Source organism: Diadema antillarum, unplaced genomic scaffold, assembly GCF_040938485.1.
Source record: "Diadema antillarum isolate AM-2024a unplaced genomic scaffold, OU_Dant_1.0 scf00000201, whole genome shotgun sequence".
Taxonomy (NCBI): domain Eukaryota; kingdom Metazoa; phylum Echinodermata; class Echinoidea; order Diadematoida; family Diadematidae; genus Diadema; species Diadema antillarum.
In genome coordinates, this window is record NW_027271090.1 from 562390 (window position 1) to 576063 (window position 13674).

General features: G+C 35.9%; 1 protein-coding gene and 1 long non-coding RNA gene across 2 annotated transcripts; both read right to left on the bottom strand.

Annotated features, from left to right (window-relative positions):
• Positions 1-1443: 1443 nt before the first annotated feature.
• Positions 1444-4290, bottom strand: LOC139723844 (uncharacterized). The gene is made up of 3 exons (XR_011710384.1): positions 4151-4290; positions 2362-2484; positions 1444-1528 (listed from the first exon to the last, which is right to left on the bottom strand). It is a non-coding gene; the product is annotated as an uncharacterized lncRNA (long non-coding RNA).
• Positions 4291-4831: 541 nt separating this feature from the next.
• LOC139723800 (uncharacterized) lies at positions 4832-7524 on the bottom strand. Its single transcript, XM_071635007.1, has 3 exons — positions 7271-7524; positions 6075-6156; positions 4832-5059 (listed from the first exon to the last, which is right to left on the bottom strand). Exons 1-3 carry the CDS (start codon positions 7444-7446, stop codon positions 4832-4834), a joined length of 486 nt encoding a protein of 161 aa, XP_071491108.1. The 5' UTR covers positions 7447-7524.
• Positions 7525-13674: the final 6150 nt, after the last annotated feature.

Here is a 13674-nt window from a genome sequence, read left to right on the forward strand (position 1 = left end):
GTTTGATTCCACCGTAACATGTCTCAAGTTGAAAAAAAAAAAATCTTACATATGAATGGACCTAAAAATGACAGCTATCAAGCAAATAAACAATATAGGGCCTACTCAACAAGCAGATTTCAAATTTAACACCTCTTTTATAAGCTTCACTGTGAAGAGTAGAATGTAATCGAAATTGTCCTAAACCGACCACTGGGTAGGAAATAATATTTGCATGAATTCAATGAGAAGTTAAATACAGTTCTCTACTTTTTTGTGTGACATGGGAGCACATAAAATTCATGTCATTATGGTAAGAGATGATTATGTAAGCCAGTGTAACGTATAATTTCTAGCTCTCATAAAGTTAAGAGAATTGCGTTAGCACTCCATTATGACAGCATTTGCCATAACACTATAGTCTTATTACTTTCTGATTCAGAAAAAAAGTTACACAGCGATGTTTGCATTCACTTCAAGCCCAGGATACGAATTACTATCTACGTTCTTGTGATATTACAGCCATCCAAATTACAGCTGTCATGCGTTATCATCATTGTTACTATTGATAACTATTGCCATTACCACCATCAACGTTACTTTTTAGCCTTGTCAATACGTATTAATTATTCTCTGTATCAATCTTATTGTCGTTACTGTTATTATCATTTAAAATGTGAGGGTGTCTGAAGGTAGGGTATAGAAAAATCACACAATCCCCTACGCTGTAAATTCAATTGCTTAGATGAATCGTTGTTAAGATTGGATTAAAATCAAGATTATTGAATAACGCCACTTCTCCACGCAACACGACGTGCTTTACCTGAAATATACACGTGTATCATCCTCCCCTGAGACAACATCGAACTTTCCTTGAGTAATATCCTGGCAGTTTTTATTCAAGACAATGGATTTTCGGATTAACAAACTTAAGGTATAACGAATCTTCGGAATAACAGACCCTATTACATTTCCGGATCAACGAGCCTTCGGAAAACAAACCTTATTTCATTTTCGGATCAACGAACCTTCGGAAAAACGAACTCTACTTCACTTTCGAAAAAACGAGCATTCGGAAAACAAACCTTATTTTTTTTCGGATTTACAAACTTTCGGAATAACGAACCTTTATTCATTTTCGGAATAACAAATCTACGGAATAACGTACCCTATTTCGTTTACGAATAAACGAGCCTTCGGAAAAACGAATTATATTTCATTTTCGGATAAACGACCCTTCGGAAAAACGAACCTTCGGAATAACTCCACAAATCTTCGGATTAACGAACCCTTTTTGCATTTTCGGATGAACGAACCTCTAGGTGTAGAGAATGTGTGTGTGTTTCGGATTAACGAACATTCGGAATACCGAACCTTCATTGAATCCGAAACACGATACCGATTTTTTTTTTTTTTTTTAAGGTTAAATTCTCTAAAGGTTGTTTCTATAATAGAATGAACTTACCCGAACCATATCCGCTGACATTTCGAGAAGCTTCCACTTGGTGTTGACATCAAGTAGGAATAGATACTGAATCCAGGTGAATGTCTGGAAGGAAAAAAATAACCATTTGATGGATTGGTCTCTGAATTGCGTCAGACAATCACAAGAGGAGAATGACAAATCACGGTAGCTTTCCTAATTCTCTTTGTTGGCATATACAGAAAAAAAAACCTTATCAGGCTAAAGGCTACTGTTACACGACCTGATGAAGTAAACTGCCATCAACTTAATTTGTACATTTGTAATTAAATCAAATCATCTTAAAACCATTTTCACCTAATAAATGATTCCTTTAGCAATTTCAGTACGATAATCAGGTACGCCTAGTCTCTCATAAGTTTATTCCCTCCCAAATGTATCTTTTTTAAATTTACATTTAGTTATTCGTACAAGAGATGTATTAGTATAGTTTACTTGTCTTATTAACAATTAGTTTCTTGAGTTTGTGACAAATGCAGATAGGATAAAACTGACTAGAAAGAATATAATTAGTGGAACAATTAGCGAAGAAGTGATGCATCATCACTTCGATGATCCCTCGTATTCATCCCCAAGTTGAATTATCCTTCGGGTTTATGCAAGGTTTAAGTGTGTGCGTGTGTGTCACACACAAACACACTGCTATAGCTTCTGACCATCCGAACACTGAGAATTTAGGATTTCTGGGACGAACACTGAACTAGTGCTTTCTATAGCTCATTCGGTAGAGTACCGGGCTAGCATCCTTAGGTCTCGGATTCGAATCCCGCTTATATCCCATTTTCTTTGCTCATTTTTCCACTAATAATAATAGTTTCGTCAGACTTATCCCGTTGAATGAAATACACCTGTACAAGCGCATACTATTTGTTAATATAACAAAGGTAATTTGGACTTACTGGTTGAACATTTAGAGCCTTGTCCCCGTTATATTTTATCATATGATTTTGGAGTTCTATTTCGCTGATGTCCCGTGTGTAAAACATCCGATAGGATACAATACGGTGCTTCCTTTCGTTTGCCTGACGAGAAAAGAAGAGTAGTAAAACTTCTGTGACATCGAAAAGGTATAAAAGGAAGGCAGATATGAAAATGTCGATTCTTAACTTTTATTAGTACTTTATGTACACAGCCTACGGAGTAACAATTAATGTATAACTATCGATGAGGTATTGTATGATGTTTATTATAGCATGTTATTCACTATAAAGGTATGGAACAGGAGCAACGATGTAGTTCCCTCCCTCGGCTGAGCAATTTTGTGTGTGATCATATCTCCCTTCTGAAGAAAGGCAAATCACTGTCCAAGGGTAGGACATAGAGGCCTTGTGTGTGACATAGTCACAACTCGTGCACGTACATCTACATGCTTTTTCTCCAAAACTTTTTAGACCTCCATGGACTATTTCATTGTCTCAATTTCAGCATTTTCCAACTCATACTAATGTCTTAAGCCATATCAGCCGAAATCCATTGTTTTGTTTTGTTTTTAACTTTTCTCTCATTATCGGTTACACAAAAATGTGTTGGAGTGACTGCCACTTTGAATCAAACTTGTTAAGAGTACCCGATAAAGATCATTTATGTGACCCAGACTTTGGAACAATCTCACCATTAAAGCTATTTAAGGACTCGACTCTCCTTGACTCTCTGTCGTCTTTCCTTCAACAATATTGAGGAACTTATTTGCTTTAACGCTTTGTGTAATATTGGGTCTGTATAACACCTTGGAGATACCCCAAACACCCGAAATGCACATATCTCTTGATATAACGATTGCAGTGAATTATGTTCCATCTTTATAAAATATTAATGTTTGTTAACAATTGGAACCACAACAGACATAAACTTTTATATAGATTGAAGGTATATCATTATTGTTGTCGCTGTTGTTGTGATCCAGTCATTTTTATTAACATGCATAATAATTCACTTCGTGTGCTCAAGCTGAATTCATTAAATTGTTCTATTCATCTAAAAATATGCCACTGCATCATATGACATGATTTTGTGTGTTTGTTTGTGTGTGTGTGTGTTTGTGTGTGTATGTGTTGAAGATAATTAATTGTTTTTAGTTCCTGATGTGATTCCTTATTTGCTTGGAAAAGGCCTAAGGGTCATATAATACGCGAAGTGCACCTCAGGGAGGCCGGATTTCTTACGCTTTTGTACTACGCATGTGTTTTTGTGAGTAATGCATTGTTCTCTGGAAATGTTGAATAGATAATTCAGTGTTAAAATCATGAATAAGAATAGAATAAGGATAAAAAAAAAGTAAACAGACAAAAATTTGTCCCATATACGCGTATCCACATGCATATTATCAGCGCTCATCTCATCTTCAGATTCAGATTGTATATTATGATTGTCATGAATACAAATAATACCACCAAAAATATTCCCAGACCTGTCTTATTATATATGTAACAATTAATGCACATTAAGTACAAAATGCATAAAAATATGGTTTAACCAAGAACAAGTGTTACATTTGCACTCGAAACTTTGTCAGCTTTTCATTTTGCCTGTCTACGTAGTCAATGGTATAACACTGACTTTAGGCAGAACCTGGTAACCAGAGGTGAACAGAAAAAGCCTTGAGGGGGGGGGGGACCTTTTTATCCCATCAGTCTATGTCAGGACTTTTAGGGCTGACAGGACTATTTAAAGCGTTGTTTGGCACTCTACCTCATTGAGATGTTGCAGTGCGTTGATCAAGACGAATACAGTGCCAAATTCTTCGTACGCCCTGCTTCGTCGCAGCGCAAGCAGCCCTTTCTTCAACACGAGAATCATCCGCCGCAGTAGACGGTCATCGTGTTCCCACCAATTGCCTGTGTGTCAACAACAACAAACATTGAGTCTGAAATCATTTCCGCCATAATCATACATGTGCGTGTACGCGTACATGTATGTAGTACTTATGAGTGTGTGAGTAATCATTCCATTGCCGGGTACACTATGTACTTCAACAACTTCACAAAGAGACTTAGGATAATTTACCCTAGTATACCCTCATTGATGGTAGCTAAGCAATAATAATCATAGTATGCATGGCTAGTGATCAAATTGTTGCAAATACATGTTCTACAACGCATTCAAATTTTGCATGCTCAATCTAATTGCAAGGCCGTCGACATAATGTAATTTTTCACCTGCTACATCTGAAGTTTACTTGTTTTATAAAGCAGTTTGTATAGTGTTTTTTTTTTGTTTTTTTTTGTTGTTTTTTTTTTTTGCTGGGTTAGGCAAGCTTTGGGTTTGCCAATTAAGGGTCATCGTTGCTAAGGAATATCTACCTGAGATTTATATACATCATCATGCGGAGTGATTTCATGCAAAAAGTTTTCATGCAATAGGAACCTGGAATTACAACATACAAAGAGTTTCGAAGGCATCCAGCGGCTGGCTTGTCCCAAGCTTGTTAAGACATTCGGCAACGAGGACGATTATTCTGCGAGACCACGCCTCGTCCGGGTGGTCGAAGGCAGGGCACATGATTATGAGAGACAGTGCCTTTAGAAGGGTGTGATCGTATTGGGCGTGGCACAGTCCCGACCAGCATCCGTTGTATTGCTCATGAATAATGTCTGCCACCTTCCATGGGAAGATTATGTAAAGAGGTATATCACATACACGCACACATACACTTATGTCAAGTATATCATGTACAATTGTATACTTCATTAAAATTATAGAGCTTGTCTGGACTTTTACTTATTGATTCGCGAATTATTAAGAACGAATTGCAGCTGCCCTCTAAAATTTTAGCAACGAATTTAAAACACAATTATGCAGATAGGACCTTATTGGGGAACATTTAAGATACAGAAACAGAAACAAAATATTTTGTTTTTGTATCTTACTTCTGTTTGCCCATGTAAGGGTGTGTTCCTATATAACATGGCATGTTCACTAAAATACTATTTCTGACAGACGAATGGTGCATGGATATAAGGAAGCAAGTCGAAAGATGTCTTCTGTCTTGCATGGGTGAGTGTGCGCAATTGTGTGTGCGAGCGATACAGAAGAAGAGAGTTCTCATCCACATCTCATTTTAAGAACAAAGCTGATAAACGAGTATGAAGTTTAAAATATCTTCAGGAACAGCAGGTTGCTAATAAGTTTTAACTATACCCAAGTAACGCGAAACTGTCACGCCTAATCAGTTCTCATGAAGTCCCATTATTTAACACAAAATGTTTATCTGTCAAGGCATCTACATGACATGCTAATAATTGTAAGACTATAATGTTTATAGATAACAATTCAGTTCCCTGCAAACCAAAGCCGGGAAATTGTTTTCACATCCGTGAAATTATACGAAAAAAAGGTAAATAAAAAGTGCCTCTAATACAATCAGGTATGGGAAGGGTGGTGTGTTTGAGGCCTCATTCTTTTTGTTACATGCTATGACGCGGAAGGTAGTTTTTACACGACAATTGCATCGGTTTCTGCATCAATAGAATTCACTGTTCTGATCGAACAGTAATATCGAACACTAAAACGCTTGTTAGATCATATGACTAATGTGATCTAATGTGACTCGTATTGATTTACAGCTTAACTTCTGCATCTTCGTTGCGTACAATTATAATTTTAATTATTTTACCAGTTTGAGGTGGAAGTCCTTCAGCCGCAGAATGTGAAAAGTTTGCCGAGCCTGCGCCAGATCTATCAGCTGATCAGTTTCGCTGCAATATCAAAAGAGATTTAGAGTTATTCGTTCTCTTTTCAATATGTTTTTGCTTGTCAGAAATCCAATGATCTCTAATTTCTAATAAATCTTAGCCTGCGTTAATTTGTTTTAGCTACATTGTGATCGTCCTTACAGGGATGGTACAGTATTGATGGAGATGAGAATTGGGCTTTTAACTTTTTGCGAGATACCAAGAAAACACTTATGAAATAGTACAGAGCATACCATTTAAAGAGGAATTCAAAGTTTTTAATAAAAATCGGGTTTGGAATGACTGAAACATCCAAAAACAAAGTAAAACAAAGCGATCGCAATAAAGTGTGGGTCCCACACTTATTATCTGTTTTGGATATCTTAGCCATTTCAAAACCAATTTTCATCAAATAAACGTTGAATTCCTCATGAAATTACATGCTCTTTCATTTCATTAGATGTTTCTCATTATCTCACCAAACAAATGTAAGAAACCTGAAATTAGGTCTCAACCACAGCTATACGACCCCTTTAAGTATTTTCCTCCGATCATTCTCTTTTTGTTTTTGATTCTTGCTTTGAAGTATGCAGCAGAAATGCTTACTAAACAAACTCGTCGTGACTCAGTTATATGAGATTACAGAATTTGACTTAATGAAAAAAGTCATCTACCCTGATCTCTGCGACTGTAAATGATTACGATGATTTTAAAATATGTTTTTATTTTCATTTCATTAATTCCATCACAGTTTCTGGCATGGACCGCAAGGAAAAAAATGTCTACAACTCAATTTATGCCATCAGTGCCAGTCAATTCAATATTTCATTTGACATTAAATAGCACTAAAGGAGGTTAACAATATGGCGGCAAGCACTGCAGCACCAATTTCAGAAGATGCATCTTTATCACTTAGTCCATTTTTTTTGACAAAATGTCAAAAACAGGTCATAATAACGATTATGAAATGACAATTCAGTTATCGATAAAGATAATCAAAATAATAACAACAAATGATTATGAGGGAGAATACAGATATTAAGTAATGAAAATGACATAATAATCCATGAATTGTGTATGAGGTGTGTATGTTTGGGTCTCTGAGAAATGAAAATGGTAAAGTGTAAAAGACGCAAACCCCTGAGAGTTCCTGAAGGCGTGTCCTAGAATCTCCGGCGAGAGAACTTCGGTCACTTCTGCAAGGAGCTCGGGCGACGGACTGTCTGCTTCCACGAATCGATGGAACACAGCCTTTACGCAACCGGAGGTATCATCACGGTGAGGCGCAAAAGCGCCAGCTTGAGCCCTTTCCATCACGCGCTCTGCTTGAATGGTAGAAAAACACTACCGAAAGATGCTGAATTCAAAATCGTTATATTAGGCTGGATGAGAATAAAGTCAAACGATAAATGTAGTCAGAGGTTATGTATATATGTGACCCTGCACCACAAAATCAACAAAAAGTCGTCAGACAGGAATTTCTAGCTATAAAAGGGCACATTGTGAAAGAGCAGATTTTAAACTTTAATATTATTTAAAGCTCAATTCAAATGGACTCTCCTAACCTATCTAACTATTTGAAAGAGAGCCCAAATTCTGGAAAAGAGTGTACTGGAAAAAGAGGCTGTAGAGTATTGGGTCTACTCAAGTCCTTAATCTCTACCAAACCGTGCTCTGTTCAATCAATGGGACAAGAAATATGATGTAAAACTCCATAGCAACAACAATTCCTAAATAATACCAAATTTCAAAGCAGTAGCATAATAATATCAGAAGTAATTAAAGTTAACAGTGAAGAATGTGTAAAGGGTATCTAAGAAATGAAAGAGGGGTCTCAAAAAGACATACCTAATCAAACTATTCTACTAAAAACAATGTTCTAGAAAAGCTGCTAAATAAGACATTTCCCATTCGATTCATGATCCTAAACTAGGAATATAGAATCAGAATGGCTCTTTCAGAAAAATTCAAATCCTCAAGATTAACTAGGTTGACCCATGTCACCTATTTTGAGTAATCGCGCAATTTTCTTTTTGGTTTGTGATGCACGGCCACATATTGTGTTGAATGTATTTATTTATATAGACATATTTTGAAAATATATATTTATATGACATATACATAATATAAATGTTTATATATCAAATTTATGACTACAATCAATGTCCACCATGATTATACTTTCGAGACAGCTTTACTGTATTCATCAGGTGACCGAATAATAGGGGACTTTTATGATTTACAATTCCCTTGTTTGTTTTGTTTGTTTGTTTGATTTATTTTTCTCCCAACACAATTGCATACATAAATCAAGATTATTTTCAGTAATATCACATGGAATGTCAGTAAACAGATTACAAGTACATGATTCAAAGATGGAAAATCAATGTGTAAATTAATTATAATTTCATTAACAAAATATAAATCGTATTACGATTTTTCCAAATAATCATCTGAGAAATTATGCGGAAGAAGGACTGCCACTATAAGCAAAAGCTTGAGCACGTGGCAGCCCAGGGACCTATCTACATAATACACAAAAAAAAAATACATTGTTTGCGGAATGGAGAAATACTACAAAATATAAAACACTACAGATACATTATATTTTTATATTCCTAGCGCATAGATACGAATAAGAGTAACGTGAAATATGATGATGATGATGTATGATGATGTTGACAGGGTAATGATGAGGGAAAATGTGATAATGAAGATGAAAGTAATGCTGATGATGCTGAAGATAATGGAAATGAAATGAAATGATAGACACAGAAACATTGCGTACATTTATTGTAGTTTTAAATCCAATTTACAGGAAAAGCATTGCCATTGTTATTATTGTAATCTAATGTGGGCAAGTGCAAAGTGCAAAGACTAAACTCAACTATATTTGTTTATTACAAAAGAAAGCCATTCGTATCCGTACCGGCTGACAATATTTAGCCCATTTAAATTAGCTCTCAGCTAAAACATTGAATACATTTGATATAAATGCATTTCAATGTTTGCTTTTATGTTTAAAAATTTGAATAATTTACTCCAAGATTTTTTTCACATGTTTCATGAGTTTTTAAAACTGAATAACACTTATCATTCTTATCTCACTCGTAATTGTCCAAATTTTCATCTAGTAAATCCAAAGTTATCAATTGTTTAAAATACCATAAGACATAATGGACAACACCTTGTAATCATTTTTACAGATAACGTTAAATCATGTAAAACGTTATATTCTTTTAATGAGAGACTGAAAATTATGTCATTGTAAGACTACAATCTGTGAACATCGATTTTGTTTTGTTGTGATCAGATCGTAACTGTGAAGTAGATTTGCAACAGTTACTACAATAAACAGAAATTATACATATATTCCTATGCCTATCTACCATTTCATTTAATCACAATCACATTCATCTTCATGATTACATTTCCCCCTCATCATCACCCTTTCATCATAATCATGATTTTACCATACTTTTATTGGTATCTATGCATTGGAATATGAAAACTGAATGCATTAATATATGTTTACTTTTTTTCACTCCCTCCATTCTAATAAACTAAGTACGAAGCTATGCGTAAATATGTTTCCTGGGCTGCCACTTGTTCAAGCATCCGCTTATAGTCATTATTCTGCATGATTTCTTAGGTAATTATTTGCAAATTTGGTAATGCTTTATATTTTAGTAAGGGAACCAATGTACACATTTATCTTTTCTCCTTTGAATAATTCCTTGATGTTTTCTAAGGTATTACTGAAAAGAATTCTGATTCATGTATGACATCACGATGAAGAAAATCAATTAATCAATTATTCAATCAATCAAACAAACAAACAAACAAACCATAAGGAAGTTCAGTGATACTGCAGCTGAAAAAAAAAACCCTGAAAAAATATGATACTCTCAAGTCGGAAAATACCTTATTCCTTTGTATCTGTTTGTGTACTTGTGTGTTTATTGTTGACTGTTCGTTTGTTTGTTTATTTGTTGGTATTTGTTTTTGTTTTTGCTTCTTTTTCGATGGGGGATTTGATAAACACAATCACTGATAAAATCTGTATAAATATCAAAGCAGAATTAACCCTCTTCAACAAGTATAGGGTCCTTCACAAGATGGTCTGAGATTAACTTGAATGATTATCACAACGAATCATAAGGGTTGATTTGCAATTGCACACGTCATGAGGCTGACTTGAAGGGAAAATGCAAAATCCAACAAAGGGAATAACAGATAAGTAATAACAGTTCACTCCTTTTCACGAAAATGCGTTGTATATGTTATATGATATGTAGGCCCTAATATTTTATATATTGAGTTACTTGCAACAAAATATGTAAATTAGATGACATTGGCTAAGAAATCTCCTCCTACCCTGCACATAAAACTTCACCAATTTCCATGCAAGTAGTCATCATTATACGCTAAGCATTACGTTGTTTAGATCAGATCAAATTATTCTGTTGAGCAATGTCATACAAGGCTACAATACACCGGTCCCATAAGGAGGCATCCGCAAAATCACTGTTCCCTGAACATTCACAGAAATCATAATCAGTTAGACAAACAAACCCATATAACTACGAATAAAAGACTACCTTGAGAAGACACAATGACCATATGTATCGCATCAAACTTACCTCTAGCTGTGTAACTCGTCGTAATCACAAACTCATACTGTGTATATAGGCTAAGCTGTTATACTACGTGGGAGCACACAGAACGACTATAAAATAGACTATAAAATGTGTCAGATCGCCCTTTTCCTCAACCAGCTGATATTTCGACACAGAGAGCAATGGCCATCATGGATTGCGAAATATATCATTCTATTTCCGTTGGGGGAATACCCACGCTTTGTAATTTCCACACTAGACTACATAGATGGCATGAACCTTGCAGGATACTACACTTCAGTTGTTAAACATATTCGTCGTATTAAAGCACCTTGAAGCCGGCCACAAGATGCATACTGCGTACAAGGTGTAAGGTGGTCTAAATAGATATCCGTGCTCCATATTTTCCTATACACTTGTACCTGATTTCAGTCTGAGACCTACGACTGAACAAGATCGATTTTATGCAGGCCTCATTATGTATATATATATATATATATATATATATATATATATATAATTATATATATATATATATATATTATAAAAATTATCATATCCTACTTTTCAAGATAACAGTAAATTACTACTCTAAACAAATCATTATTTTTGTTTTCACATCGAGACAGCTGTACATTCAGGTGGTGGTTTCACTTAATTCTTATTTTTTAATTTCTGTACCTTATGACATGTATGACTATTTTTTGTATGACATTTTCTTGAAAAATATGCAAATAAATTCAAACTTTTTACGCCTATTGTTTCAGGGAACAAATACCAATGTGAACACATCTCGCAATGGAGATAGGACTCCATGTAAGTACTGAGGACAAAATGAAAGGTAACATAGCAAGGTACAAAGGACAAAAGAAGTAAAGGAAAGAGAAGGAAAACTAGGTAAAGTAGGAGATCTATGTGAAGAAGACATGCTGACTCAAGTACATACAAGCATTATACCGTCAAGTCCATAACGAATTCTATGTGTGAGAATGTGTGTAAAGAGGCTCGGAACAGCGTTGCCAGGTCCTAGCAGAACAAAATTACCAGAAGACACGTGAAAAATTACCAAAACTCATCACACATCTCAAAATTTGGAAAAGTGTAGTTTTGGCTTCAGTTTCAAGACAAACACAAACTGGTTCATGACTGATCATGTCAATAAACCATTATCAAACACTCTACATGATTACATTGCGCGAGTCTCGGTGCAGTTTGATCGTACTACACGTCGTGGTCACGCACACACATAATGCATAACGTGTACAATGTTCATGGATAATACTCGATGTGAATGTGTTTGTGTATCTGTGTGTGTGTGTGTGCTGAATGACAGAAGACGCACACGTTATCTTTGTACAGGCATTTGCAGTGCAATTTAAAGGAAGAACATTTGGGAAAATGCTTTTCGTTTTCATTATTGTGATTAAATTTCATTGGTCTCAATTTATGTATATATATATATATATATATATATATATATATATATACATATATATATGCATATATGATTTTTATATTCTTACTTGCATATTTTGCAGTATATTGCATTGTATGATATTGCTTGTTTGTTTTTTAATAACTTTAGCTCGTATATTGTACATTTTTATGAGACAAATGAAGAAGAATTTTGATTGAATGAAATGAGATTGAATTGCGTCAATCGATGTACCTTTTCAAAATCATGGGCGTATGTACTCGACCAGGATTCGAACCTACAACCTCCTGATCTCCGGACAGGCGTCATCTCCACTAGACCACCGAGCTTCCGCCCTACAGCAAGTGTTGATTCTAATCCTTCTTGACCGATTCGGGTTCGTTGAGGGCAGCAGACATTTTGTGGCACTGGGCGCAGACATTAGCTCAAATTGCGGTGTCCCGGCCGACCCCCCCCCCCCCCTTCCTCTCCCCCACCCCCCGGGCAACATGTTTATCGCGCACTTGTAACAAAGGTTCGCGCACTAAGCAAGCATTCGCGCACTCAGTACGTGACGCCTATTGGCTAAAGTAACCATGCATCAGTTTTTCATTCCGTGCGCGTGAGAGGGGTGGGGGAGTGGGGGGGGGGGGGGGGGTCGGCTGGGACACCGCAGTGTCCATACCGATAATACATAAAGCGCGTCACAGAATCGGTCAATAGCATGCAGCGGGTACTGCGAAAAATTTTAATTTAATTTTATCATGGCTACTACTAAAACACTGATCAATTCCAGTGATTATTTACGTTGATGTTGGGCAATTTGTCAATCAGTTGCAATTGCATGATTTTTTTCAAGATATAACATTGATTAGAAAATTTGATTCAGTAGTAAAATTTGGGTGTGATAACAAGTCATGTTGAGCATCACTCAATAAATGAAGGCGATTTTCAGTCTTCAAAGAGCTTGAATCAATTACTGCATTTTTTTTTCTCGGAATACACAAAGAACATTTCGCCAGAAATAACTTTCTTGATCATTAGTAATATCTACTGGATAGGGACATTTGATACGAACAATCCAATAAATTAGAGTTGAAATGAAATGGCACCTTGTGTGTGTGTGTGTGTGTGTGTGTGTGTGTGTGTGTGTGTGTGTGTGTTCGTGTGTCTATAAAAGGCTCTCGTGTTACCAATAAAGGAAGCACTTAAATACCTTTGAGCCAGCTCCCATGGGACGGACGAATGATAGCCCCCTCTGAATTATAACTAGGCAATGAGAATGAATGACCTTGCAGTCTGCTATACACCGCATGAACACCCGAACCACGAACCTTGCGGCTTAGAGTCCGTCGTTTTGTCCATTGGACCACATACCTTCTTAACGCGAACGTTGGAAAGCGCTCTATGTGAAGAGCTGCATTTTATCGATCTTATTATATCCCTCTGTGATATCGTGTTTACTTATTCTTTTTTTTTTATTCAGAAGGCCTACACAGTGAACGGACA